Genomic DNA, 27,216 nt, shown 5'->3' with positions numbered 1-27,216 from the left:
TGTTTTCCCCACTGTACCAACCTGTTACAGAACAGAACATCACATCTCCTTACGTTTGCTTTACTTTCTTATGGGATGTCCGATGCTGTAGTATGCTCTGGCCCCATCCCAATGTGGTGTGGCGATGTAGCTTACAGCAGGTTATGGTTGCTGAACTGCTGGTTGTCCAGGTGGTGCTCTGAAAACAGTGTGGGCTTTATAGATAATTGGGCTAATTTCAGGGGCACTGCTGGCCTGTTAGGGCGGGACGGTATCCATCCCACTTGGGAAGGTGCTGCTCTCATTTCCTGCAGCATAGGTCATAGTCTCAGAACAGGCCTAGTTAATTTCTGACAATCCAGAGCCAAGGCCAGGGAGCAGACGAACAGGCTAAACCGACTGTCTGCTAGCTGCGCAGAGCCGTCATTCAGGGTCCACTACATTTGAGACTGTGTCTGTTCCCGAGCTCAACAAAAAAGTAGAAATATTCAGAGAGTTTGTTCCAGTAACCTAATCAATATAAAATTAGATCATATTGACTGTACAGCTGCTGCCAGCACCTTTGATCTAAAGGTGGGGCTATTAAATATTAGATCTCTTACATCTAAAGCGCTAATGGTTAATGAACTCATTACTGATCAGGAGTTTAATGTACGTTGTTTAACTGAAACATGGATTAAGCCAAATGAATATATAGCATTAAATGAAGTGAGTCCTCCTGGATACAGTTATATACACCAGCCTCGTCTAACTGGCAGAGGAGGAGGCGTCGCGGTTATTTTGAATGATTATCTAGGTGTAACACACAAACCTGGTTATAAATGTAATACATTTGAAGTTCTTCATACTCATATAATGTACGTAGCCTCGAAAAATAAGTCTACCCAGTTAATTCCGCTACTTATTATTTACAGGCCCCCGGGGCCATATTCTGAGTTTCTTTCTGAATTTGCAGATTTTATCTCAGATCTGGTTATTGCCTTAGACAAAGCTTTAGTTGTCGGAGATTTTAATATTCACTTCGATAACCCAGAAGACCCTTTGAAAACACTGTTTGTGTCCATTTTAGATTCAGTAGGGATTAATCAGAATGTCATAGGACCGACCCATAATGATGGTCACACCCTCAATCTAATACTAACATTCGGGTTAAACGTAGACAATATAGTCACACTTCCACAGTCTGAAGTTATCTCAGATCATTATCTCGTCTCATTCAAAATATGTCTGAATAATAATATATCCACCTCACCACACTACTGTATTAAACGTACATTCACGTCAACTACTGCACAGAACTAAATGATCTCCCGGAGTTATCAACTTTGAGTCACTGTCAGCCCTTGTAGAACTTGATCAGGCAACTGAATGCTTAGAGTCAACGTTCCGCCATACTTTAGATAATGTAGCTCCTCTTAAATGGAAAATCTCATCTCATCTCATTATCTCTAGCCGCTTTATCCTTCTACAGGGTCGCAGGCAAGCTGGAGCCTATCCCAGCTGACTATGGGCGAAAGGCGGGGTACACCCTGGACAAGTCGCCAGGTCATCACAGGGCTGACACATAGACACAGACAACCATTCACACTCACATTCACACCTACGGTCAATTTAGAGTCACCAGTTAACCTAACCTGCATGTCTTTGGACTGTGGGGGAAACCGGAGCACCCGGAGGAAACCCACGCGGACACGGGGAGAACATGCAAACTCCACACAGAAAGGCCCTCGCCGGCCCCGGGGCTCGAACCCAGGACCTTCTTGCTGTGAGGCAACAGCGCTAACCACTACACCACCGTGCCGCCCTCAATGGAAAATGGTCAGAAAAAAAAATTAGCACCCTGGTATAATGATGACACTCGCACATTAAAACAGACCACTCGAAAATTGGAATGTAAATGGCGTCAAACAAAATTGGCAGCGTTCAAATTAGCGTGGAAGGAGAGCTTCCTGAAGTATAGAAAAGCTCTTAGTGCTGCGAGATCAACATATCTCTCCTCCCTAATAGAAGATAACAAAAATAATCCTAGATTCCTATTTAATACTGGAGCAAAATTAACCAGGAATAAGTCCACTATAGACACATGCACACCTGCAGTATGGAGTAGCAACGATTTCATCAATTTTTTTAATGACAAAATTGAGAATATCCAACAAAAAATTCAAACTACTAATTTAAAGGTCTCTTTGCATCGTTTTTTCATTAATTGTGCGGTGGTCTCTAGTATGAATGAATGCCCTGTGAGCCGGTTTTGGTGAAAAAAATGCTGTGGTTCTCCTGTTTCAGGCTGTTCTAGTTTGGTGTAGGAGTGGGTGGCGGGAGAACGACAGGATTTCAGCTCTTACTCATTAATATTCATGACATGTAAACGTGTTACCTCTGATTGGCTAACAGCACTGTGACGCTACCTCCAGTGAGTCAGAACAAGCGGATGTGGGTGTCTTACTACGGGGAGAGAGAAGGAACAAACTGCGAAGGGAAAAATACCACGCGCTGACGTCATTGAGGTGCGACGCGAGGAAATAAGAAAAATTCAACAAATGTTTGGGTTTTTACTGAACAAACAAACGAATAAAATGAATGAGTGACTTAAAAAAAAGGATCTGGGTGTCTTTGTAAAAACTGTTTTGATTGGCTATTATGGTCTTGACGTCGATGTTTTGACCAATAACAATGTAGATAACACGAATTTTACATCACATTCAATGAGATTTAAACGAGACTAAAGATGGCGACTTACAAATAATGTGTAAACATCGTTGGAGTTAATAAAGTTTGAACAGCATGAAGGAACATACCCCAACCCCCCGAAATTAATTTAAAAAAAAAACATCTCAACAAGGGCGGCACGGTGGTGTAGTGGTTAGCGCTGTCACCTCACAGCAAGAAGGTCTGGGTTCGAGCCCCGTGGCCGGCGAGGGCCTTTCTGTGCGGAGTTTGCATGTTCTCCCCGTGTCCGCGTGGGTTTCCTCCGGGTGCTCCGGTTTCCCCCACAGTCCAAAGACATGCAGGTTAGGTTAACTGGTGACTCTAAATTGACCGTAGGTGTGAATGGTTGTCTGTGTCTATGTGTCAGTCCTGTGACGACCTGGCGACTTGTCCGGGGTGTACCCCGCCTTTTGCCCGTAGTCAGCTGGGATAGGCTCCAGCTTGCCTGCGACCCTGTAGAACAGGATAAAGCGGCTAGAGATAAGATGAGATCTCAACAGATTTGGCATAATATAAAAAGGTCATTTTTTACTCAGAAAAAGCGGAAAACTCTCATCCCTGCCTAGCTTGTGACCATGTCATGCATGCTAACGTGGAGAATATGAACATACTATTTTGTAACAAAAACCTTTGAACAAAAAGTTCATGTTTTACTTACAGCTTGTGAGCTGGTGGTCGATCGTCTTGACGGTACAGATCCAGGGATTAAAAACAACCTCGAAGCAAAACCACTACTGAAGGCACCGAAGTTTGAAAAGTCACTGTGGTTGAAATGATCAGAACACAGTACTAACGCTGCATTATACTTCACTGGTGGTGTTCCAAAGATAAATTCCAACCATTTCTTCTTCAGCTCTTCTATCTTGGGCAAGAAATGCAACGTTGATGTCTTACTGCCACAAATAACACAGGCACGAACTTGTTCAGACATGTTTTCAACTTGCTGTTAGGTCCTCTTCATTAGCTACTGACGAGATGGGCTCTCAGTGTTGCCAGATACTGCTGACGTTTTCCAGCCCAAAATATATTAAAATCCGCCAAAATGCACTTAAAACCGCCCAATCTGGCAACACTGGCTCTGCTATCTCTCCTCGCGCTTAAATCCGAACTTCCTTCCCATGGGTGGTCGCAAGCCAAGGTGGGCGAGGCCATGAATACTAATGTATGAAGTGACGTAAGATCGTATGGCTTTTTCAGATTCGCTCGTTTTTCCGACTATTTTCTTTCATAAGCTAATACAGGGAATGGGAGTAGAATTACATTTTCACATGCAGCATGCATATGCAACTCGGAGTGAACTATGGTATTTCAAAAAGAGCCAGTACTAAACGTTTCTGGTGGAAGGGCACCTTTAAGGTCAGACAATGTAAGTGACCCTGTAGTTAACAACATAACTGTATCAGATCAGCAATTAGAAATGTTTTACTCCCCTTAGAGAAAATGAATTACTTCAATTAATCTTGGCATCAAAAGCCTCAACTTGTGTACTAGATCCCTTACCTACACGTCTATTCAAACAGATAATACCTGAAGTAATTGAACCGCTTCTAAAAATAATAAATTCTTCTCTTATGATTGGCTATGTACCCAAATCCTTTAAACTAGCAGTTATCAAACCCGATTAAAAAACCTGACCTTGATCCCTGTCAGCTGTCCAATTATCGGCCAATATCAAACCTCCCCTTTATCTCCAAGATCCTTGAAAAAGCTGTGGCACAGCAGTTATGCTCATCTTTACATAGGAATAACATCCATGAAATGTATCAGTCAGGATTTAGACCTCATCACAGCACAGAGACAGCACTGGTTAAAGTAGTAAACGACCTACTGTTGGCGTCTGATCAGGGCTGTGTCTCGCTGCTTGTGTTGCTTGACCTTAGTGCAGCTTTTGATACCACTGATCATTCCATTCTTCTGGATAGACTAGAAAATGTTGTGGGAGTTAAGGGAACGGCCCTCTCCTGGCTCAGCTCTTATTTAACTGATCGCTATCAGTATGTTGATGTAAATGGTGAGTTTTCTAGACATACTGAGGTAAAGTTTGGTGTTCCACAAGGTTCTGTCTTGGGTCCACTGCGTTTTTCTTTATACATGTTACCTCTGATATTGATATTATTCGTAAACATTGTATTAGTTTCCACTGTTATGCTGATGACACACAGTTGTATGTTTCTGCAAAACCTGATGAGAGACACCAGCTTAATGGAATTGAGGAATGTGTGAAGGACAGACACTGGATGCTTATTAACTTCCTTCTGCTTAACTCTGACAAGACTGAAGTACTTGTACTAGGACCACATGCAGCTAGAAGTAAGTTTTCTGATTACACAGTAACTCTGGATGGCCTTTCTGTTTCTTCACATGCAGCAGTAAAAGACCTCGGAGTGATCATTCACCCCAGTCTTTCATTCAAAACTCACACTGATAACATTACCCGGATAGCTTTCTTTCATCTCAGAAATATTGCTAAGATAAGAAAGTCCCAATCAAATTTCGTATTGATTATAAAATACTACTATTGACCTTTAAAGCACTGAATGGTCTCGCATCACAGTACCTGAGTGAACTTCTGGTCCTCTATGACCCGCCACGGTCATCTTTGGTCAAACCTTAGATCAAAAGGTGCAGGCTATCTGCTGGTACCTTGTATAGTGAAGGCTACATCAGGGGGCAGAGCCTTTTCTTACAAAGCCCCACAGTTATGGAACAGCCTTCCAAGTAATGTTCGGGAATCAGACACGGTCTCAGCGTTTAAGTCTAGGCTGAAAACATATCTGTTTAGTCAAGCCTTTTGTTAATGGTGTTTATGAGGTAAAGGTGTAGATCTGGAGGGTCCTCAGACATAGAGTGTTTTGGTAAACTGGGATGTATGGATGCTGTCAGTCCCCACTCGCTTGCTCACTCGAGTTTGTTGACGGTGTAGTGGCTGCTGCTTTATGTCCCGGGGCTCCCTCATGCCTGTATTACCTTCCGGCTCTCCCCTTTTAGTTATGCGGTCATAGTTAGTTTTGCCAGAGTCCCTGCTTGTACTCAGTGCAAAATGTATACTGTACCTACTTATTCAGGTGACACTGGGCATACCTAACAACCTGTGTTTTCGCTCTCTCTTCCCCCCCGCACCCCCCCAAAAAAAATCTGTCCCTCTGAGTTACATGTCAATCCTGGGATCGAGATACTGACCTCTTCTGCTCCTCGGACCTGCCTGATCCATCCTGGTGCCCTGTGTCTGGTTGGAGTCTCATCACATCGCTCATGTAGAGGACGGCCCCATATGGACAGTTGAAAGTCGCACTTGGAAGACGCTCTGGACACTTACAGCAATGCTTTTATGGCTGAGGATTACAGTTGACTTGCTAACTTTAGGACTGCAGTTGTCATGAACAGTTTTGCACTCAAGTTTCCATCAATGAAGAGTTACAACATCAGCGAAACTGACTTCATGTTAAAACTGTTAATGTTATAGTCATGTTGTCTGTTGTTGCCCAAATGAGGATGGGTTCCCTTTTGAGTCTGGTTCCTCTCGAGGTTTCTTCCTCATGTCGTCTGAGGGAGTTTTTCCTTGCCACCGTCGCCACAGACTTACTCATTGGGGATAGATTAGGGATAAAATTAGCTCATATTTTAAGTCATTCAAATTCTGTAAAGCTGCTTTGTGACAATGTTTATTGTTAAAAGCGCTATACAAATAAGCTTGACTTGACTTACGGGACTTTGTTCTGAAAGCCTATTCCCTGCCAGAGTAAAGGTTTGATCCCCACAATAGAGACCAGATAGTTTCATTTCCTGCTATCCTACCCTCCCACAGGAACTGCACTGGCTCAAATATCAGCCCGGAAAGCCATCATGTGCTCAATACCAGCCTTTATGAGCACAGTACAGCCTCACATGAAAAACTCCCTATGTCTAAAATGCCCCCCTCCAATTCCCCCTCCTCTCCCCATCTGGAATCTGTGTACACATTCAGTCAAAGCATCGAAGTTGAACACCATGAATGCAAGTTATGGAGGCAGTGATGACTTCCAAACATTTCATTGATAAGTGAGAGATCTGCTTACCTCCGTAGTATGAAATCCTGGCAATATCTGCAACAAAACAGAGAGAAAAAGAAACTAGTCACACACCGGTCTTTACAACACCAAGACTACACAGCATCCATTTAAGGCAGTGTGGTGTACGAGTGTGTGGACTGGGAGCAGTGACGGAACACAGAATGGCGATGTGTCTGAGAAGAGAGAGCCCTCTAGCTGTACAGGCTGTCAGAGCTGTGGCGCTAATAGAGCATCACCAAAATAAATACTAACTCTGAACTATTAAAACAGCAGGCAAGCACTGAGGTAACAATCAGTTACTTAAATGAGGAAAATTACTGGAGAACAACCATTTGTTTGTTTTGTTTTTACTCCTAAAGAGATTTTAGCTGTTCTTTCGGGAGGTGGGCTTAATTACAGCTAACTACTAAATCCTTTAACAAAAGACCACAACAGGCTAATAGTAGCGTCACCCTTAATCAAGAACAAATCTAGGCTCAGGAAGAGAGCAAAGTAAAAAGCGAGAGCAGGCTCAAACTTGTATACGTCACACACACACACACACAGTGGATATAAAGTGTATGCACCCCGTTAAAATGATAGGTTTTTCTGATGTAAAAAAAATGAGACCACGATAAATTAATTTCAAAACTTTTCCCACCTTTAATGTGACCTGTAACCTGTGCAATTCAATTGAAAAACAAACAAATCTGTTAGGGAAAAACATAAAATATAAAAAAACGTACAATAAGCTGGGGCGGCACGGTGGTGTAGTGGTTAGCACTGTCGCCTCATAGCAAGAAGGCCCTGGGTTCGAGCCCCGGGGCCGGCGAGGGCCCTTCTGTGCGGAGTTTGCATGTTCTCCCCGTGTCCGCGTGGGTTTCCTCCGGGTGCTCCGGTTTCCCCCACAGTCCAAAGACATGCAGGTTAGGTTAACTGGCGACTCTAAATTGACCGTGAGTGTGAATGGTTGTCTGTGTCTATGTGTCAGCCCTGTGATGACCTGGCGACTTGTCCAGGGTGTACCCCGCCTTTCGCCCATAGTCAGCTGGGATAGGCTCCAGCTTGCCTGTGACCCTGTAGAAGGATAAAGCGGCTACAGATAATGAGATGAGATGAGACAATAAGCTGGTGGCATAAGTGTGCACACCCTTAAACTAATACTTTGTTGAAGCACCTTTTGATTTAATTACAGCGCTCAGTCTTTTTGGGTCGGAGTCTATCAGCCTGCCACATCTAGACTTGGCGATATTTGCCCACTCTTCCTTGCAAAAGTGCTCCAAATCTGTCAGATTACAAGGGCATCTCTTGTGCACAGCCCTCTTCAGGTCACCCCACAGATTTTCAATTGGATTTAGGTCTGGGCTCTGGCTGGACCGTTCCAAGACTTTTTTGGGGGTCATTGTCATGCTGAAAGATGAAATTCCTCTTCATCTTCAGCTTTCTAGTGGACACCTGAAGGTTTTGGGCCAAAACTGACTGGTATTTAGAACTGTTCATAATTCGCTCCGCCTTGACTAAAGCCCCTGTTCCAGCTGAAGAAAAACAACCCCAAAACATGATGCTGCCACCATCATGCTTCACCATGCTATGGTGTTCTTTCGGTGATGCGCAGTGTCGTTTTTGCGCCAAACATGCCTTTTGGAATTGTGGCCAAAAAGTTCAACCTTGGTTTCATCAGACCAGAACACATTTTCCCACATGCCTTTGGGAGAGTTGACTTTTTTTTTTTTTTCAAAATTTAGCCGGGCCTGGATGTTTTTCTTTGACCCTACATCATAGTCCAGACATATGGAGAATACGGGAGATTGTTGTCACATGTAGTCCACAACCAGTACATGCCAGAAATTCCTGCAGCTCCTTCAGTGTTGCTGTCGGCCTCTCGGTAGCCTCCCGGACCAGTTTTCGTCTTGTCTTTTCATCAGTTTTGGAGGGACGTCCAGTTCTCAGAAATGTCACTGTTGTCCCGTATTTTCTCCACTTCTTGATGACCGTCTTCACTGTGCTCCGTGGTATATCTAATGCTGTGGAAATGTTTTTGTCCCCTTCTCCTGACTGATCCCTTTCAACAATGAGATCCCTTTGACGCTTTGTAAGCTCTCTGTGAACCCTGGCTTTTGCTGGAGGATGCAACTGAGTAAATGTCTGAACTTTATTTGGGGTTAATCAGAGTCAGTTTAATTGATGGCAGGTGTGAACCCAAAAAGACTGAACGCTGTAATTAAATCAAAATGTGCTTCAACAAAGTATTAGTTTAAGGGTGTGCACACTTATGCAACCAGATTATTGTGCATTTTTTATATTTTATGGTTTTCCCCCTAACAGATTTGTTTTTCAATTGAATTGTACAGGTTATAGGTCACACTAAAGGTGGGAAAAGTTTTCAAATTATTTATCGTGGTCTCATTTTTTTTACATCAGAAAAACCTATCATTTTAACGGGGTGTGTACACTTTCTATAATCCATATATATATATGAATGATGTTTCTTGTGCTGGAACAATTTGTTCCTGGAACAAGCTGCCCATCCAAACACGATTTGTTCCGGAACAATTTAACACCAGCGGATACAACTTGCTCACCTTTTCAAGGTGGTGCAACCTGTTCTGGAACACCTTGCTCCGGGTGCAACTGCTTACCGTCTAAACACAACCGATGGCAAATAGGAGGGCTTACACGTGTGCGGTAGCGTTCATCTGAGTCATTTATCATCCGGACAAGACCGCATCGCGGCAAACTCAATGGTCAGTTCTTCAGGAGTGCTTTTGCTTGTCAAATTTCTCCGCCTTCAAACTACGGAGTCAAGCGATTCCCAAGCCAATCACAGCGATAACTGGACTAAAGAAGTTCTTATCCTCATCCGGTTGTGGGGAGATGCAATCATTGTTTGCTTTTTCAAGTTAAAATTCATCTCAAAGAGTCGATTTGTTCCCTGAACGACACGTCACTCAGAATGAATCGGCTTTCAGGAATTGAAAGTTGTATTTACCACCAAATCACCAAGCACTTAAACAGAAACGAGCAGCGAGAGGACAATAAAGCACATTAAAAACAAGCTTCTGATCACTGATTTACGTATGTGCACTTTTGTGTTTACCTAACCTCCGGTTTGCCACCGATAGAGAGTGAGCGTGTAAACACGAAGGAAAGTGGGCGCAACTTGTTCTGGGCACAACTTGTTTCGCCTGCCCGTGTAAAAAGCAAATAAGTGGTCATCCCACACCTCGATCACATGTAAATGAGACTGGCAGTTCTGGATCTCAGATAACACTAGCTTTGTAGTAATGTCTACATCAGAAAATAACACACAAATGGTTATGATCCTGTGCAACTGTTACTGTAATGGTGTTCTATATATGCTCAGAGAATGAACCCGACACCATAAACACTGCTCTACAAATTGCCATGTGATTTCCTTAACATCAGGACGAGGACCAACACTTTCCAAAGCTAAATATCTATGGACCTTTATGGCAAGCACAATACGAAGCAGATTTCATTCTTATTGATCTCTCAAAGAGACAGAGACAGAGAGAGAGAGAGAGAGAGAGAGAGAGAGAGAGAGAGAGACTCTATACTCAAATAATACTTCAGCATCGCAATACAGTTCAGAACGTCTGTGGCAGCAATCTAAAAATAACCGACGCTCTTCTGAGGGTAGTGATCCCTTTCCTTATTAGTTACACAATATTCATTATCAGGTGCATCTGCTGCAGTATTATCGAGAAATTGAGAGAAGGGTGTCTGATGGCTGAGTGAAGAACTGCTAGGAGGGTCTGGAGACATGCTCCTCTGGGGAAAGTTGAAATATTGAAGCAAATTTGAGGCCCTCTGGTGCAATCTTGGCATGAAAACGCAGTTGGGAGAAGCTCTTAAAATAAGGTGGTTTTGGGAGTGAATTTCTGAAAAAGAAAGTCAACTCAAATCTCATCTCATCTCATTATCTGTAGCCGCTTTATCCTGTTCTACAGGGTCGCAGGCAAGCTGGAGCCTATCCCAGCTGACTACGGGCGAAAGGCGGGGTACACCCTGGACAAGTCGCCAGGTCATCACAGGGCTGACACATAGACACAGACAACCATTCACACTCACATTCACACCTACGGTCAATTTAGAGCCACCAGTTAACCTAACCTGCATGTCTTTGGACTGTGGGGGAAACCGGAGCACCCGGAGGAAACCCACGCGGACACGGGGAGAACATGCAAACTCCACACAGAAAGGCCCTCGCTGGCCACGGGGCTCGAACCCAGGACCTTCTTGCTGTGAGGCGACAGCGCTAACCACTACACCACCGTGCCGCCCGTCAACTCAAATCATTTCAAGGAAATTCTTTATTTTATACCATTTTATAGCACATGTAGCCTTTGTGCCTAATTTTTCAATGCTCAGTCCTGATTAGCATGGTGTGGTAAATTGGTAATGGCTGTCCCAACCAGAGAAGCTAACCTTTACATGCACATATTGAGGATGTGTAAGCATTAGACAGGGTTCTCCAGAAAATCTGAAGTAGCCGGCTTGGGGGGGGGGTTGGGGTAGGCGGCTAATGCTAATGTCTTCGGACCTGCCTGATCCATCCTGGTGCCCTGTGTCTGGTCGGAGTCTCATCGCATCGCTCCTGTGGAGGACGGCCCCATATGGACAGTTGAAAGTCGCACTTGGAAGACGCTCTGGACACTTACAGCAATGCTTTTATGGCTGAGGACTACAGTTGACTTGCTAACTTTAGGACTGCAGTTGTCATGAACAGTTTTGCACTCAAGTTTCCATCAATGAAGAGTTATAACATCAACAAAACTGACTTCATGTTAAAACTGTTAATGTTATAGTCATGTTGTCTGTTGTTGCCCAAATGAGGATGGGTTCCCTTTTGAGTCTGGTTCCTCTCGAGGTTTCTTCCTCATGTCGTCTGAGGGAGTTTTTCCTTGCCACCGTTGCCACAGGCTTGCTCATTGGGGATAGATTAGGGATAAAATTAGCTCATGTTTTAAGTCGTTCAAATTCTGTAAAGCTGCTTTGGGACAATGTCTACTGTTAAAAGTGCTATAGAAATAAATGTGCTAATGCTAAGGGGGTCTGGGGGCATGCCCTCCCCCAAAATTTTGAAACTTTCATACCTTCTGGTGGCTTCTGGTGCACTTTCAGCTAATAAATTACTAACCATTTCCCTGTAAAATACTTGCAAAATATGTACAGTATGAAATTTCCCTCCAGACGTGTATGTGCTCAGCTTTCTCAGTTGCAGTTGTCAGTCTCTGTAGTATGCTGCCTGGCTCTGTAACATAACTACATATGCTACAGCGTGGTCACGTGGTCCAGCTCAGCCAATCAGAGCGTGAGAATCGATCAACAAATATGGTGTTGCTTCCGGTCATGACCTAAATCGAAGATAATTTCATAGTGAAAAATTGGATTTGCAGCAAATTATGGGCAGTGTAGACAATATAAATCACTTGAACATTGAAAGGCAAGTGTTTTGTTTTGTTTTCTGGGCTCGAGTAGTCGGTGCAGATCATCCGTGTAGGCTGAGAAAACCGCCGGTCACCGGCGCTTGTGGGCATCTCTGATTAGAGATTTCACACATGCCTCAGATGAGGTTGCATGAAAAGTTCTGCGGCTTCTTCAAATAGGAAGTCCTCAATGGCTATCTTGGCGTAGCTTCGACGAACGAGGTGGTCCAGCGTACAGATGCTAAGTTGGTTGCAGAGGCCAACCTTTATTTTGTCACAGAATATCCAGATGTTTACGTACATATTCATATCATTCACATACATATGGCCCTGGCTCAGGCAGTGATTCTCAGGTGCTTCAAGCAGTCCGTTATTTTTCCTGTCCTGAAGAAACAACAGCCCGCTTGTTCTAATGATTATCGTCCAGTAGCACTGACCTCAGTTGTGATGAAGTGCTTTGAAAGACTGGTCAGAGATTTTATCACCTCTTCGCTTCCTGCCAACTTGGACCCACTACAGTTTGCTTACCAGTCTAATCGTTCTACCGATGATGCCAACACACAACTCTCAGCCACCTCGACTCCAGGAAAGGGAATTATGTTAAGATGCTGTTTGTGGATTATAGTTCTGCATTCTTCACAAAGTTCAAGGATCTGGGACTCAGCCCATTACTGTGTCAGTGGATCCTCAACTTCCTTTCATATAGACCACAGGCAGTAAGGGTGGGGAAACACGTCTCCCCCTCATCACCCTCAGCACTGGAGCCCCCCCCAGGGCTGTGTTCTGAGCCCCCTGCTGTACTCTCTGTACACGTATGACTGTGTGGCCTCATCAGACTCCACCACCATTGACACTGTTGTGGTAGGCCTGACCTCAGATAACAATGAAAAGGCCTACCTGGAGGAGGTCAGAAACCTGGAGATCTGGTGCCAGGACAACAACCTCCTCCTAAACATCAGGAAACAAAGGAGCTAATCATGAACTTCTGCATAAAGCAGGGGAGGAACTCAATATCAACGGGACCCCAGTGGAGAGAGTGGATAGTTTTCGGTACCTGGGCATTCATATCGTGCAAGACCTGTCATGGTCTTGCCACATCAACGTCCTGGTTAAGAAGGCCCACCAGCATCTGTTCCATCTAAGACATCTCAGAGACTTCCATCTTCCACCGAGGGTGCTGAGGAACTTTTACTCCTGCACCACTGAGAACATCCTGACAGTAAATATCTTCACCTGGTTTGGGAACAGCACCAAGCAGGACAGATGGGCTCTCCAGAGAGTGGTGCGATCAGCCAAGTGCATCATGCAACACTGAGCTCCCTGACCTGCAATCTGTCTACACCAAGCGGAGCCGGACCAAAGCCAGGATGATAACGAAGGACCTCAGCCATCCTAACTATGGACTCTTCTCTTTGTTGAGGTCAGGGAAGTGCTTTTGCTTCCTTAAGGCCAATACGGAGAGAATGAGGAGGCGCTTCTTCCCTCAGGCCATTCGGGTCCTTAACCAGGACAATAACTAGATCTCGTCACCATTTCACCCTGATTCCTCCCATCTCTTACACCTCTTCATGTAATTCCATCACACTAAAGTGCAATATATACAATACATTTCTATTGTAATTGTACCTATTTGTACAATTTCATTCATAACTGTGCAATCTCTTTTTTTCTATTTATTACATCCTATTTTACTCCATTTCTTTTTACTACTTTTCCTTTTTATCAACTATCTTTACTACTTACAGAGCATTGCAATAAGCATTTCACTGCATGTCATACCAAGTATGATTGTGTATGTGGCAAATAAAATTTGAATTTGAAATATTCGGATTTGCATCAAAATCTAATCAACTGTTCCTGGGCCCATGGCCCACCTTTCCTCAAAGTTTCATCAAAATCATCTGTTCACTCCTTTTTGAGTTACGCTGGGAACACCCAAACAAACGGAGGCAAAAAACATCTGCATCTGTTTAGTGCAGCACTGAATCTAGTACACTATATATACTCAGAATTAATTTCCTGTTTGTGTTGAAAGGGTGTAGAAAAATGATTAGATCGGCTTGTGTCATTCGGCAGTTATAACAGAGGTTACCAACTAACGGGCTGCGAACCCATACTGGGCCACAATAACGAATTTGAAGGCATAAACATTACTTTTTTAATATAGTGGCGGCTACAATTATCGACATCTTAACAATCTTTTGGCCGTTGCAAAAGTAGAAAAGACTTTCAATACGTAAATTGTGCATGAACTGTTACTCAAACTTTCAGTGGAAAAAAATGAGTTGATTCCTGATTACTTAGCGTATCAGATCACGTGACACCATTCTACAAGTATTGACACCTTTGTCCACAGTTATTGACATCGTTCCACAATTATCGACACCCAGATGATTATTTATTAAAAAAATAATCAGTATGTGGTATTAAACATAGCTTTTATTGAAAATTTGTTTTACACAGACACTATATTTAGTACAAAATATCTTTTATATATGGGCGGCACGGTGGTGTAGTGGTTAGCGCTGTCGCCTCACAGCAAGAAGGTCCTGGGTTCGAGCCCCGTGGCCGGCGAAGGCCTTTCTGTGTGGAGTTTGCATGTTCTCCCCGTGTCTGTGTGGGTTTCCTCCGGGTGCTCCGGTTTCCCCCACAGTCCAAAGACATGCAGGTTAGGTTAACTGGTGACTCTAAATTGACCGTAGGTGTGAATGTGAGTGTGAATGGTTGTCTGTGTCTATGTGTCAGCCCTGTGATGACCTGGCGACTTGTCCAGGGTGTACCCCGCCTTTCGCCCGTAGTCAGCTGGGATAGGCTCCAGCTTGCCTGCGACCCTGTAGGACAGGATAAAGCGGCTACAGATAATGAGATGAGATCTTTTATATAAATATATGGATGTCGGTGCTTACGTAAATGAGGAAGTAATTCTAATGTTTGTCAACAAATGAAGTGATAATGTTTAACCTGTGTCAGAAAATCTTTTTGTTCCACTTTCTAAGCATTTGCGTAGATCACATTTGGTTAATCATTCGTTGTTGTTGTTTGTATTGATTTCTAGTTTTGTAGTTTTCCAATAAATGTCAAAAGGCAATTGACATTGTAACCACATGAACATCCAGGTCAAAGGTCACGTCATTCCTCAAACCAAAATATAAAATGTCTACTGATATTGTAATATGTGGCAGATATTTACAACAAACTGGAAAAAAAGTTTTCTGAATGGAATAGAAAAATCTTAATATTTCAAGCATGTAATGTTTTATATGCTAGGAATTTAATTCTGGTTTAATTCTATTTATTGCAATCAGATTCCAAATATTCTATAAACATTCAATTCTGTTAGGAATCAGAGAAAAAAAATTATTATAAAATCACAGTAGAGGTCTGCGCGGGACAGAATTTTCAGTCCCGCTCCCGCCCGCTCCCGCATTGTGCAGTCCCGCTCCCGCCCGCTCCCGCAAAGAATTATGATTTTCAGTCCCGCTCCCACCCGCGCCTGCCATATTTTGTCCCGCTCTCGCCCGCAAATCCCGCATGATGCAGACGTTCGCGTTATTTCTCACGAAAGTTCTTGTCATTGGCTTGGGGAATTAAACATGCTGAGCTTAGCTGAGCTCTCCACTGACCGATCCTTCATTTATTGCAAGTTTATTGTTTAGACTCTGACATTCTGCTGACACATTCCAAGTTGAGCGCTGCATGCACTCATGATTGACAGCTATCGCTTTGATTGACAGCTCTCGCTTTGCGCACTCCCACTCCCACTTCCGAGTCTGTGGCGTTATGATTCCAACCGCGATTTCTTTCTCCTCTCATATGAAGTGCTGCGCAACCACAACCAGCTCCTCAGATTATACACTGTCTATTTCTAGCTTTAAATTGAACAATCTGTGCGATACACAGTCCTTTTTAATACTAGTTAATACTTTTTTAAATACTTTTTAATACTTAGGACTAATACTCGACTTTTTAACGGTAAATGTACCTCTTTTTAAAGCAGCACTTACTTCTGAAGCACTGTGAGCTTCACTAGAGGAGCTCTGCTCTTCTGCCATGACTGGAGATCTCAAACACGGAAGAGCGGAAAGGAATCGGAAACGTACGCGAGATTAGACCACATCCGCAAATTTAGGCATCTTAAAATGTTTTTATTAATGCCAAATAAAATATCCAGCACAAATTATATATGATAGACATAAATTAATAATTTATAAATTTTATTTTAAACACGTTTTTAGTTAGCGGGACTGCAGCTTATCACCTCTCCCGCCCGCATTGTGCACTCCCCCTCTCGCCCGCACCCGCAATGAGCTTTCAAAATTTGTCCCGCGCCGCACTGCTTTGTGTTGGGTCCCGCGGGACTCCCGCGGGAGTGCAGGGCTCTAAATCACAGCACTTTTTTTTTGAAAGTACTTCATCTACTTCAACAAAGTTACACGAAGCTCGATCCATAACAGTTGTAAATGTCACTTAATTCCACAGGGTGTCGATAATGGTGGACACCGGTGAAAGTGATCACTATTATCAACACCTCACGTGACTTCTCAAACGTGCGTTTAGATACAAAATGGTGACTGTCAAACGAAAGAATAAGAAACAAAGTAGGTTTCGACAAGGAGATCAAGGCTACGTTCACACTGCAGGCTGAAGTGACTCAAATCCGATCTTTTCGCCCATATGTGACCTGTATCCGATCTTTTATTGACAATATGAACGACACAGATCCGATTTTTTCAAATCCGACCCAGGCCGTTTGGATATGTGGTCCTAATTCCGATTCCTATCCGCTCTTTTCATATGCGACTTCAGTCTGAACCGCCAGGTCGCATTCATCCGACTTACACGTCATCAACAAGCCACAAACGTCACTATTCTGCGCTGAAGTAGGCGGCGGGTCTCTCAAAAAAAGTTACAACAACATGGCGCATAATCACGGGCGCAGATAGAGGGTGGGACTCGTCCCACCCAGATTTAAATTCACCTCGCTCGGTCCCCCCCACTTATAGGGAGGAAAAAACGTCTATGCTGTCTTTCTTTGCATAAGGCAAACCTCACAGAAAAATCAAAAGACTAATTACCATTCGGTTTATTGAGGTGCACGGCAGTGTATACATAGTTGCAACAACTCACATAAAACAAAACAAAGACTGATATTCGGTTGGTTGAGCTGCGCAGACTGCACAGGTTGCGAGCTCGAGCTTGGTTGCTATGGTAACCCACAACGAGTTTGACAGGCATATCGGGGTTGGGGTTGGTTTGCTGGCAGCTTTGTCCCCCCCCCAGTTTTTTGTCCCCCCCAGTTCAAAAAACGTATCTGCGCCCCTGCGCATGACATCAATGCGAGGGACGCTTCGGGCTGTGAAGGTTCTGAATCTTCTCAATGGAAGGACGCAGAGGTTAGGGAGCTGATTTCCATTTGGGGGGATGCAGCTATTCAAGCTAGACTGGATGGGTCATACCGCAACCGGGCGGTTTTACTTCCGTAAACACTGGCCATGCTCACTGCGTGTGACGTTGTCGTATCCTGCAATGCGCATGCGGAACACTTTTAGGTCGCTTTTCGTTCATACTGAGGATCACATACAAGTCGCATATATTTGTTAATGTGAACGACCTCACAAAAAAATCGGATTTCACAAAAAAATCGGAATTGAGCATTAAGCCTTGCAGTGTGAACGTAGCGCATGAAATATGGGTGAATTTGAGAAGTAAAAACATGTCCATGATCTTTCCACCATGCTTACCTGCGATGATAACGTCTAGGTTTTCCTCAAATTGCTGATCGTGCAGAAAAAAAATTCCATCTCCGGTAACAAGTTGTGTCATCAGACGACAAGATAAAAGGGCGAGGGCGGGTCTTCCGGTTGATTAATCAGGCTTTCGTCTAAACCGGGGAACAGGGGCGCTGCGCCCTCTTACTCTCGGCGTGCGCCCCCTTACTGAAATGCCGACTGAACCCCAAGTCACACTTAGGCCATGCACTTATATGCTACTGCACAACATGCACTCTTTCTCAAAACGATCTTTTCTCTGTGAAAACATCCCAGCAACACCACGTGACAATGCATCTGATCATCAAATACGTTATAATTACTCCAAAAATATTCCAATCATAGTAGATACACCGCCAGACGGTGCAAAAACAATCCGAATTGGCGTTTTCCAGACTGAGGCGCCATGTTGTTTAGTTGTTTACTTGCTGCGGCTGCTCTCACGAGATTTGACATGGGTTACATACAAGGTCAGCTGACTTGTAGAGCGAGATTTCTCAAGACTGAATGACCTTTCACCCACCGGGGCGGGAGCTTTTGACAGAAGTAGTTCGCGAGTTGTTTTTGTTGACACTTGGGCATTTAAAGATGTCATCCCGCGGCACGAAACGGAAGAAAGACAAAGACTGTCCGGGGCAGAAGAAGATTACTTCTTTCTTTTTCAATGTTGACAATTTGTTAAAATTTCTCTGTCAGATAGGCTCAGAATGTCCCATTGTAGCCTCAATTTTTCAAAGGCTTCGCACGGCGGAGGGGGGGACGGACAACCAGCACCATGGTGAGCGCCCTCATACCAAATTTTTCTAGAAAAAAACCTGTTAATTAACCGATAATAACTGTTGTAACTGAAACTCACGTTTGTTCAATTGTTTCTTATTGATAAATCTGAAAAGGTGTCGATAATTATGGACTGTCGATAATTGTAGCCGCCGCTCTAGTTTGGGTTTCTATAAGACTAATGTTATTTCGCTAGCTCAAAGACAAGGCCAAATGGAAAAGGCTTATGTGCTAGGATGCCTGCTGCTCTGTGTAAAGCTCGACCAAAATTCTGGGAGCAGGTCTTTGGCCATATTTCTTTTCTGGCACAAAGACGCATGAGTTTTCAAACTCCTGCCAATTCCAGTCTGATAGCCCGGAGTGTGAATTACTAATTAGGACCGCCAGGGTGACTCACGACAGCTCAGAAATGCCACGTCTTTCTCCCCTGACTCAAGAGTAGGCTAACAAACAAATTCGTTACATTTGCCCTGGTTCTTCGACTTCACCAAAGGAAGTGTCGTGAACGGGATATAAATGAACACTTGAGAAATGTAACAAGTGAAAGCAAGTCAGCGTATGGCTCAATAGCCAGCAGCCGACTCAGTCAGTGAGAACACTATGGCATGGGAGCAAATTCCTCTACGATGATGTCAGAGTAATATTCCCAAATCGCAAAACGAGGGCCCGTGCAGGCGTAAAAAGGAGTACATCCGGCGTCAAAGGTGATCTGTTTCAGCCACAAATACTCACTGTACGTTTTGGATGACGAAACGTTTGTTATATTCCAGTGATACATACAGCAGAACATGGTTATGTTTGGGCACGTCGGATAGACTTTTTCTTCCAAGATAAAATGAAAAAGATACAAAAGCTGGAACGCACACTGAGAATACACCCATCAGACATGACTCATTTATCAAGGCCTGCATATTTCATAAGCCAATGCTTCACAAATCTCAGAATGATTAAATCTGTATTAAATATTCAGTGTATTGGTGTTTGACTGAAATATGAGAATCAGATAGGAGACTGTACTAATCAGCTCAAGGATTAGGTCTGGAACGGTGTAATGCATGTTTAACGGTGAGATGACTGTATCCTGCCTCATCACTCGAGGAGTTTTACTGCTACTGGGCTTGTACTAATATTACACGTCCGGATAACATTTTATTAAGCTTTGCGAGATCACAAGACAGAATCATCGATATCGACAAAAAAACAAAAGCTACAAAGAGCCCACAAAGCTCTGGATGCAGGTTTTCAGTCCAAAATTCTTCCACACATCGGAGACCCCTAATACAGGCTTCTACATTCAATTTACCTCACCGTTTACCTCAGCAACTTTCCTCTGAATGAGAGGGGTTAATCTTATATTAAAGTGTCTATACCACTACGTTCAGACTGCAACCTGAAACGACCCATATCTGATTTGTTGTGAAATCCGATTTTTTTGTTAGGCCGTTCACATTACCAATTATATGAGACTTGTATGCGATCTCCAATATGAACGGAAAACGACCCAAAAGTGTCCCGCATGCGCAAATTGACACATAATAAGTACATCTACGTAATACGTAAACAAAAAAAAAGCGCACTCTTCAAGTTTGCAAGTAAAGCATGGAGATGAGGCGAGACCTGGCGATGTGGTTTTTGTGGCGGCGGCGGAACTCACACAATAATCTGATTAATGTGGGCAGCAGACTAATGAGACCGAAGATGTCAAATTACTGGAAATTTCCAGAACAATCTTATAATCTTGTAATACAGGATGGTTTAAGTTAGAAATCAGTTATAGAAACTGTTTTATTTAATCAGGCTAACAGATCAACATCCAGGTCCCTACCAAATCCACCATTAGCTTCATCAATTCTATAAAAGTCTATTTAAATTCTGAAAACTGTACAAATGTTGTTGTTTTCCACCAAAGAGGCGGGATTAGCCAACGCAGAATAGTGACGTTTGTCTCTTGTTGATGACGTGTAGGTCGCATGAATGCGACCTGTCCGGTCAGACTGCAGTCGCATGTGAAAATAACGGATATGCATCGGAATTAGGACCACATATCCAAGCGGCCTGGGTCGCATGTGAAAAAAATCGGATCCGTGTCGTTCAGACTGTCAATAACAAATCGGATACAGGTCGCATATGGGCAAAAAAATCGGATATGGGTCGTTTCAGGGTGCAGTCTGAACGTAGTCAAAAAAACCTCAAACATCAGGGATAAATTCTGGAAAATGATCCATTTCAGCAGGCGAATGAGCTGAACAGATTAAGGCTACATCCACACGACAACGGCAACGAGATTTTTTTTTTAGCGGGTAAAAAAAAAATATCGCGTCCACATGGGCAACGGATCAGTAAAATATCAGGTCCATATGGCAACGCAATGCTTGCTGAAAACGATGCAATACACATGCCACACCTCTACGTGCGCTGTAAGACGGTCCCATCGGAGACACCAGAACAACAGAAGAAGAAGTAGGACGCATGCGCATGTAACGGGTTTATTTTTTTCCACTTGCCATTGTGTGTAGTGGTGGGGAAATTCTGCGCTGGCCCTTTAAGAGCGCAGGTAGTTATGGGAACGAGGCGCTGGCCTCTTTCAGTTCGTTTTGGAAATGTAAGCACCAATGCCACTGGACGTTTGCAGCCCGTCCTCAGCAGTGTATTTGTGTCTCATTTCTTCAGAATAAAAAGACTGGTGAACAACACAACGCAACGTCTGTTACACGCATAAACCCCTTCTTCTATCCAACGTGAAGCACTCACAGGAACAAACACACAACAACAAGAAGAAGAAGATGGCTGCGACTACGCGAGGAAATCGTGCCTTCTGTGTGTACAAATTAGTTTTATTAGTGTGCATAGTTTTATATAACTTAATTTTCTTATTGTGTGTGAACATTTTGAAAAGCATTTTTATATAATTTATATAACTTTTTATATTGTGTGTGAACATTTTGAAAAGCAGTCTTATCCAATAAAAAAAAAGAAATTCAAGAAATGGTTCAGTTACTTGTTTATTTAAAAGAAAAGCTGTATAGAAAAGTGAATGCAATGCAGTGGTTCATACAAAACAGTTCTGTTCAACAAAGCAAGTGTAAATTGTCTGTCTGGCAGGTCAGTCAGGTTAATGTGTACACAATTTCAATTTCTGTTGTTACGAATGATGAGCGCGAGAGTGCTGCTTGTTCTAGTCATGTGGTTGTGACGTCATCGTAAACAAATCCGTTCTACTCATCCAGACGACTTCGCAACGGCGCCGTTGCCAGATTTTTTCACTCTGGAACCCGTTCTCGACAGATTTCGTTTTGGGGCACCCAAAACGCCGGTGCCGTGTGGACGCCAGGCCGAAACGATAAACAATTTTATCAGATTCACCTGAATCCGTTGCCGTGTAGACAGAGCCTAAAAGACTAAAGCACCGCTGCATCGCTATCAGCAGCTTGTCAAATGCTATTGTGGGTAATCTAATGGCCCTTTTCCACTACCCTTTTTCAGCTCACTTCAGCCCGACACGGCTCACGTTTCGACTACCTCAGAGCAGCACGACTCAGCTCGCTTCAGCCCTACTTAGCACCCAAAACTCGCACTGTTTTGGAGTGGGGCTGAAGCGAGCCAAACCGAGTTGAGTGAGGCTGGGGGCGTGAGCAGACACTCCCCTGTGCACTGATTGGTGAGGAGGAGTGTCCTCACATGCCCACACACGCCCCGCGAGCACGCTGGGATCTGTAAACACCGTAAACCCGGAAGAAGAAGAATTACGAATTACGAGAATTTCTGAAGCCTTATGCGCCTCGCCTCATCTATACGCTCTTGCCAGTATCTGTTGGCGTTGTCGGTGACAACAAGCCACAGCACCAAGACCAGCAACACTAACGACTCCATGTCCTCCATGTTTATTGTTTACTCTCCGGGTCGTGAGACTACCGCTTAAAAGCTCACTGATGTCACTGTTTGCGCCACCTAACGACATCACGTGACGTCCACCCACTTTCGCTAACTCCACCCAATGTTGTCCACCCACTTCCAGCCAGCACAGTTCAGCGCGGTTGTAGTCGAAATGCAACTCCAACAGCCCCGCTCAGCTCGACTCAGCCCAACTCAGCCGCGTTGGTAGTGGAAAAGCGGCATTAGAAACCGTTAACCAAATTGAAAATAGACTAACCCATCTGAAGATCTCATCTCATTATCTCTAGCCGCTTTATTCTGTCCTACAGGGTCACAGGCAAGCTGGAGCCTATCCCAGCTGACTACGGGCGAAAGGCGGGGTACACCCTGGACAAGTCGCCAGGTCATCACAGGGCTGACACATAGACACAGACAACCATTCACACTCACATTCACACCTACGGTCAATTTAGAGTCACCAGTTAACCTAACCTGCATGTCTTTGGACTGTGGGGGAAACCGGAGCACCCGGAGGAAACCCATGCGGACACGGGGAGAACATGCAAACTCCACACAGAAAGGCCCTCGCCGGCCACGGGGCTCGAACCCGGACCTTCTTGCTGTGAGGCGACAGCGCTAACCACTACACCACCGTGCCGCCCCCATCTGAAGATGTTTAAAGTAAAAAAAAAAAAAAGAACTATACTACAAAATGAATCTTGAACACACCATTTATACTTATAAAGATCAATACATGAGTCATTCAGGCTGCGTTTTTTAAACCACTGACAGGTGAAGTGAATAACATTGATCATCTCATTACAACGGCGCCTGTCAAGGGGTGAGGTACAATAGGCAGCAAGAGAACAGTCAGTTCTTGAAGTTGATGCAGGGTTTTTTCTAGAAAAATTTAGTATGAGGGCGCTCACCATGGCGAGGGAGCGAAGCGGGGGGGGGGATGGTGCCAGTTGTCCGTCCCCCCCCTCCACCGTGCGAAGCCTTTGAAAAACTGAGGCTACAATGGGACATTCTGAGGCTATCTGAGAGGGAAATTGTAACAAATTGTCTGTCAACATTGAAAAAGAAAGAAGTAATCTTCTTCTGCCCCGGACAGTCTTTGTCTTTCTTCCGTTTCGTGCCACGGGATGACATCTTTAAATGCCCAAGTGTCAACAAAAACAACTCGCGAACGACTTCTGTCAAAAGCTCCCGCGCCGGTGGGTGAAAGGTCATTCAGTCTCGAGAAATCTCGCTCTACAAGTCAGCTGGCCTTGTATGTAACCCATGTCAAATCTCGCGAGAGCAGCCGCGACAAGTAAACAACTAAACAACATGGCGCCTCAGTCTGGAAAACGCCAATTCAGATTGTTTTTGCACCGTCTGGCGGTGTATCTACTATGATTGGAATATTTTTGGAGTAATTATAACATATTTGATGATCAGACGCATTGTCACGTGGTGTTGCTGGGATGTTTTCACAGAGAAAAGATCGTTTTGAGAAAGAGTGCATGTTGTGCAGTAGCATATAAGTGCATGGCCTAAGTGTGACTTGGGGTTCAATCGGCATTTCGGTAAGGGGGCGCACGCCGAGAGTAAGAGGGCGCAGCGCCCCTGTTCCCCGGTTTAGACGAAAGCCTGTTGATGTGTTGGAAGCAGGAAAAATGGTCAAGTGTACGGATCTAAGCGACTTTGACAAGGGCCAAATTGTGATGGCTAGATGACTGGGTCTGAGCATCTCCAAAATGGCACATCTTGTGTGGTGTTCCCAGTACGCAGTGGCTAGTACTTACCAAAAGTGGTCCAAGGAAGGACAACAGGTGAACCTGCGACAGGGTCATGGGTGTCGAGGGCTCACTGATTCGCATGGGGCATGAAGGCTAGCCCATGTGGGCCAATCCCACAGACGAGCTACTGTAGCACAAACTGCTGAAAAAAGTTAATGCTGGCTAAAACAGAAAGGTGTCAGCATTAACTTTTTTCAGCAGTTTGTGCTAAGGTAGCGCTTCTGTGGGATTGGACCATATGGGTTAGCCTTCGTGCCCCGTGCGAATCAATGAGCCCTCGACAAAGCAAAAGGCAAACAGATGATAATACAAATATTCTCCGTTCAAGAATATTCAGTATTAGAAGAACCCACAGCAGCTTCTAAAACAAGAACAAATCCTACGGAGACGTCTAAACCCGTTCCTGACATACTGAGCAGCTCACTTCACTTACACCAAAACAATGTATAACCAGGACAAAATAGTCTCTAATATACACAAGATATTAGTATACAGCCGTCCGTCATAATACTGCCTAAAAGCGGCGCTCCTAATGAGTGTATGAGCAAAATATTTGCAAGGGCACAAAATCAACCTGAAAATAATAATAATAATAATAATAATAATATAGCATATGAACCATTGAGTTGTGTAGTATAGTGTATTTCACGTCAATAAATTGCTGCACTGTCTTGTGACAGTGAGACCAATAATGAGATACACACACAGCATTCAAAAGAACCGGTATCGTATCGCAAAACGCAACCCAACTTTGAAGAACTGCTAATCAATTTCCCCAGCGTATCGCACAGAAATGCGATGCAAAAAGCTGGCCAACTGTGAGCTTCCCTGGGCGAGTTATGAATTTTTAAAGTCCACCTGGAGCCGTGGCTCGCATTAAAGCGCACGGCGAGGAGCGGAGCTTGTGCGGTGGCGAATAACGTCCCGAGGCGCGGTCCTAGCAGGCCGTGCCCGTGCTGGTTCGTAGGGAATCGTGTAGAGGGAGGTGCTCGCAAAATTTGCCATTGCTGGGACTTCCGGTGGCCACGTTATGAATTTTTAAAGACCGGCTGGATCAGTGAATCATATGGAAACTTAAAGGGGAACTGAAGTCATTTTTAAACTTGCTTTATTTCTTAATTAGCGTGTTATTCAATCACGTTTTCAATTTTAGTAACCTTATATTGTGACTTGTATTGGCAACTAATTGCAATTAAATATTATACTTATCGGCCTATTTGGTTTTTCGCCATGTTGAATTTAGTTCGTTTGGTCCACGGCAGGCGTCGCTTATCCGCGTGATCTTCACGAGACTTGTGCGAGACTTAAAGTGTTGCGCGATGTTGCACCCGGGTCCAGATTAGGGCAGAACCGGCCCTGGCTACATTTCAGGTGTAGTTTGTTTTATGTATGTATGTACTTGCATAGATGTGTACTTGGTCTTCCAATATGGCGCCTAACAAAATCTCGCGGCGCGGTGACGTCATGCGGTAGCCCTCTATAGGGCCTGACTAGCCTTTGGTAACACACTAAACGAATTATCTTTCATTTTTGGCACTTTTTCTGTTTGTGTAGATGGGAAGACATACTGAGAATCCAAATCGCCAACATTTGAAATAATAATTGTTTTGAATTATTTCTTGTCTTATTTAATGAAGGCTGTAATAGAATTAGCCTACATTTGGCTTAAGCTGGATGAGACAGAGACATAATTTTATAGCCATTTGTTAAACAGCTGACAGGGAACGTAATTAACCGTTCCGGGAACGAAATTTTTTTGTTCTAACCGGTTCGGGAACGTCTATTTAATGGTGGAACCCAAAACCAGAAACGTTAAAATTCCGTTTCTGTTCGGAACGAACCAATAGGAAAAAAATTCTGGTTCAAAGCCCTGGTCTTAATGCTTGCTGCAGTAGTTGTACCATTAAATTTGCATATTAGCACAATGATATAAAGGCTCGCTGCAATAAATCATTCTTGTAAACTTGTCATAAGACTCGTGTCTTTATTTTCTGTCACTTGCACATTTATTACTTAATATATATTGAAACAAAATTGACATATATTGACACAAAATTTTGGAATTGCTACTAGAGCTGAACGATTAATTTTATTTGCGATAATATCGCGATATGATAAAACTCTATTTTCTAACCGCAAAGGCTGCGATTTGACTGGTCCCGTGACTTGCGAGTGAGCCGAACAGAGCAAAGCAGAGCAGGCAGAGAGAGAAGTCAACGCTGCGCCCTAACCTGTTGCACTATGGCCTCAGGCTCGACAGAAGCTGACACAGCTGAAAGTTTGGTACCAAAGAGGGGCAGCACGTCAGTTGTGTGGAAATATTTTGGCTATAAAAAAGAAGATGCTGCGCAATGTCAGGTTTTGTGCAGAACCTGTCTTGCTACTGTTGCTACCACACGAGGTAACACAACGAACCTTTTTCAACACTTAAAAAAACACCACAAAGCCACGTTGGCATTCCAGGCATTGCATGGCTGGAATGCCAACGACCAGTGCTTCAACTTCAAGTAAGCAAAGTACCAGCCGACAGGGATCACTGAACGAACTTTTTGAAAGTATTACTCCTTACAAACATAATTCGAAAAGGCACGCGGAAATAACTCAGGCAATTACTGAGTTCATAGCGAAAGACATGATGCCAATTAATATAGTGACCAAGGCTGGGTTTACGGCTTTGGTAAGCACAATGGATAAGCGGTACGGAATGCCCTCACGCGCACATTTTAGCCAGGTTGCCATACCTGAGCTAGACAAAAAATGCAGACAGAGAGTTGCAGCGGAGCTGAAAACGGTGGAGTTTTTTTGCAACAGCAACTGATCTGTGGTCAAGGCGTACAACGGAGCCATA

General features: G+C 43.9%; 1 protein-coding gene across 6 annotated transcripts in view; it reads right to left on the bottom strand.

The window, feature by feature from the left end:
* The window catches only part of ptk2ab (protein tyrosine kinase 2ab), a 251,570-nt gene that overhangs the window by 184,607 nt on the left and 39,747 nt on the right, over positions 1–27,216 (bottom strand). For 5 of the 6 annotated variants that reach the window (XM_060921913.1, XM_060921917.1, XM_060921909.1 and 2 more), the window contains exon 2: positions 6,744–6,770. Coding sequence is in view for 4 of the 6 variants with exons in the window: in XM_060921917.1 (XP_060777900.1) it covers positions 6,744–6,770 (27 nt within the window). In the remaining 2 variants the exon portion in view is untranslated. Of the gene's footprint in view, positions 1–5,868; positions 6,128–6,743; positions 6,771–27,216 lie in introns of those variants that run through there. The other variant, XM_060921911.1, reaches the window with a different exon arrangement.

This window comes from Neoarius graeffei, chromosome 5, assembly GCF_027579695.1.
Source record: "Neoarius graeffei isolate fNeoGra1 chromosome 5, fNeoGra1.pri, whole genome shotgun sequence".
Lineage (NCBI taxonomy): Eukaryota > Metazoa > Chordata > Actinopteri > Siluriformes > Ariidae > Neoarius > Neoarius graeffei.
This window is presented reverse-complemented; position numbering and strand designations above follow the sequence as displayed.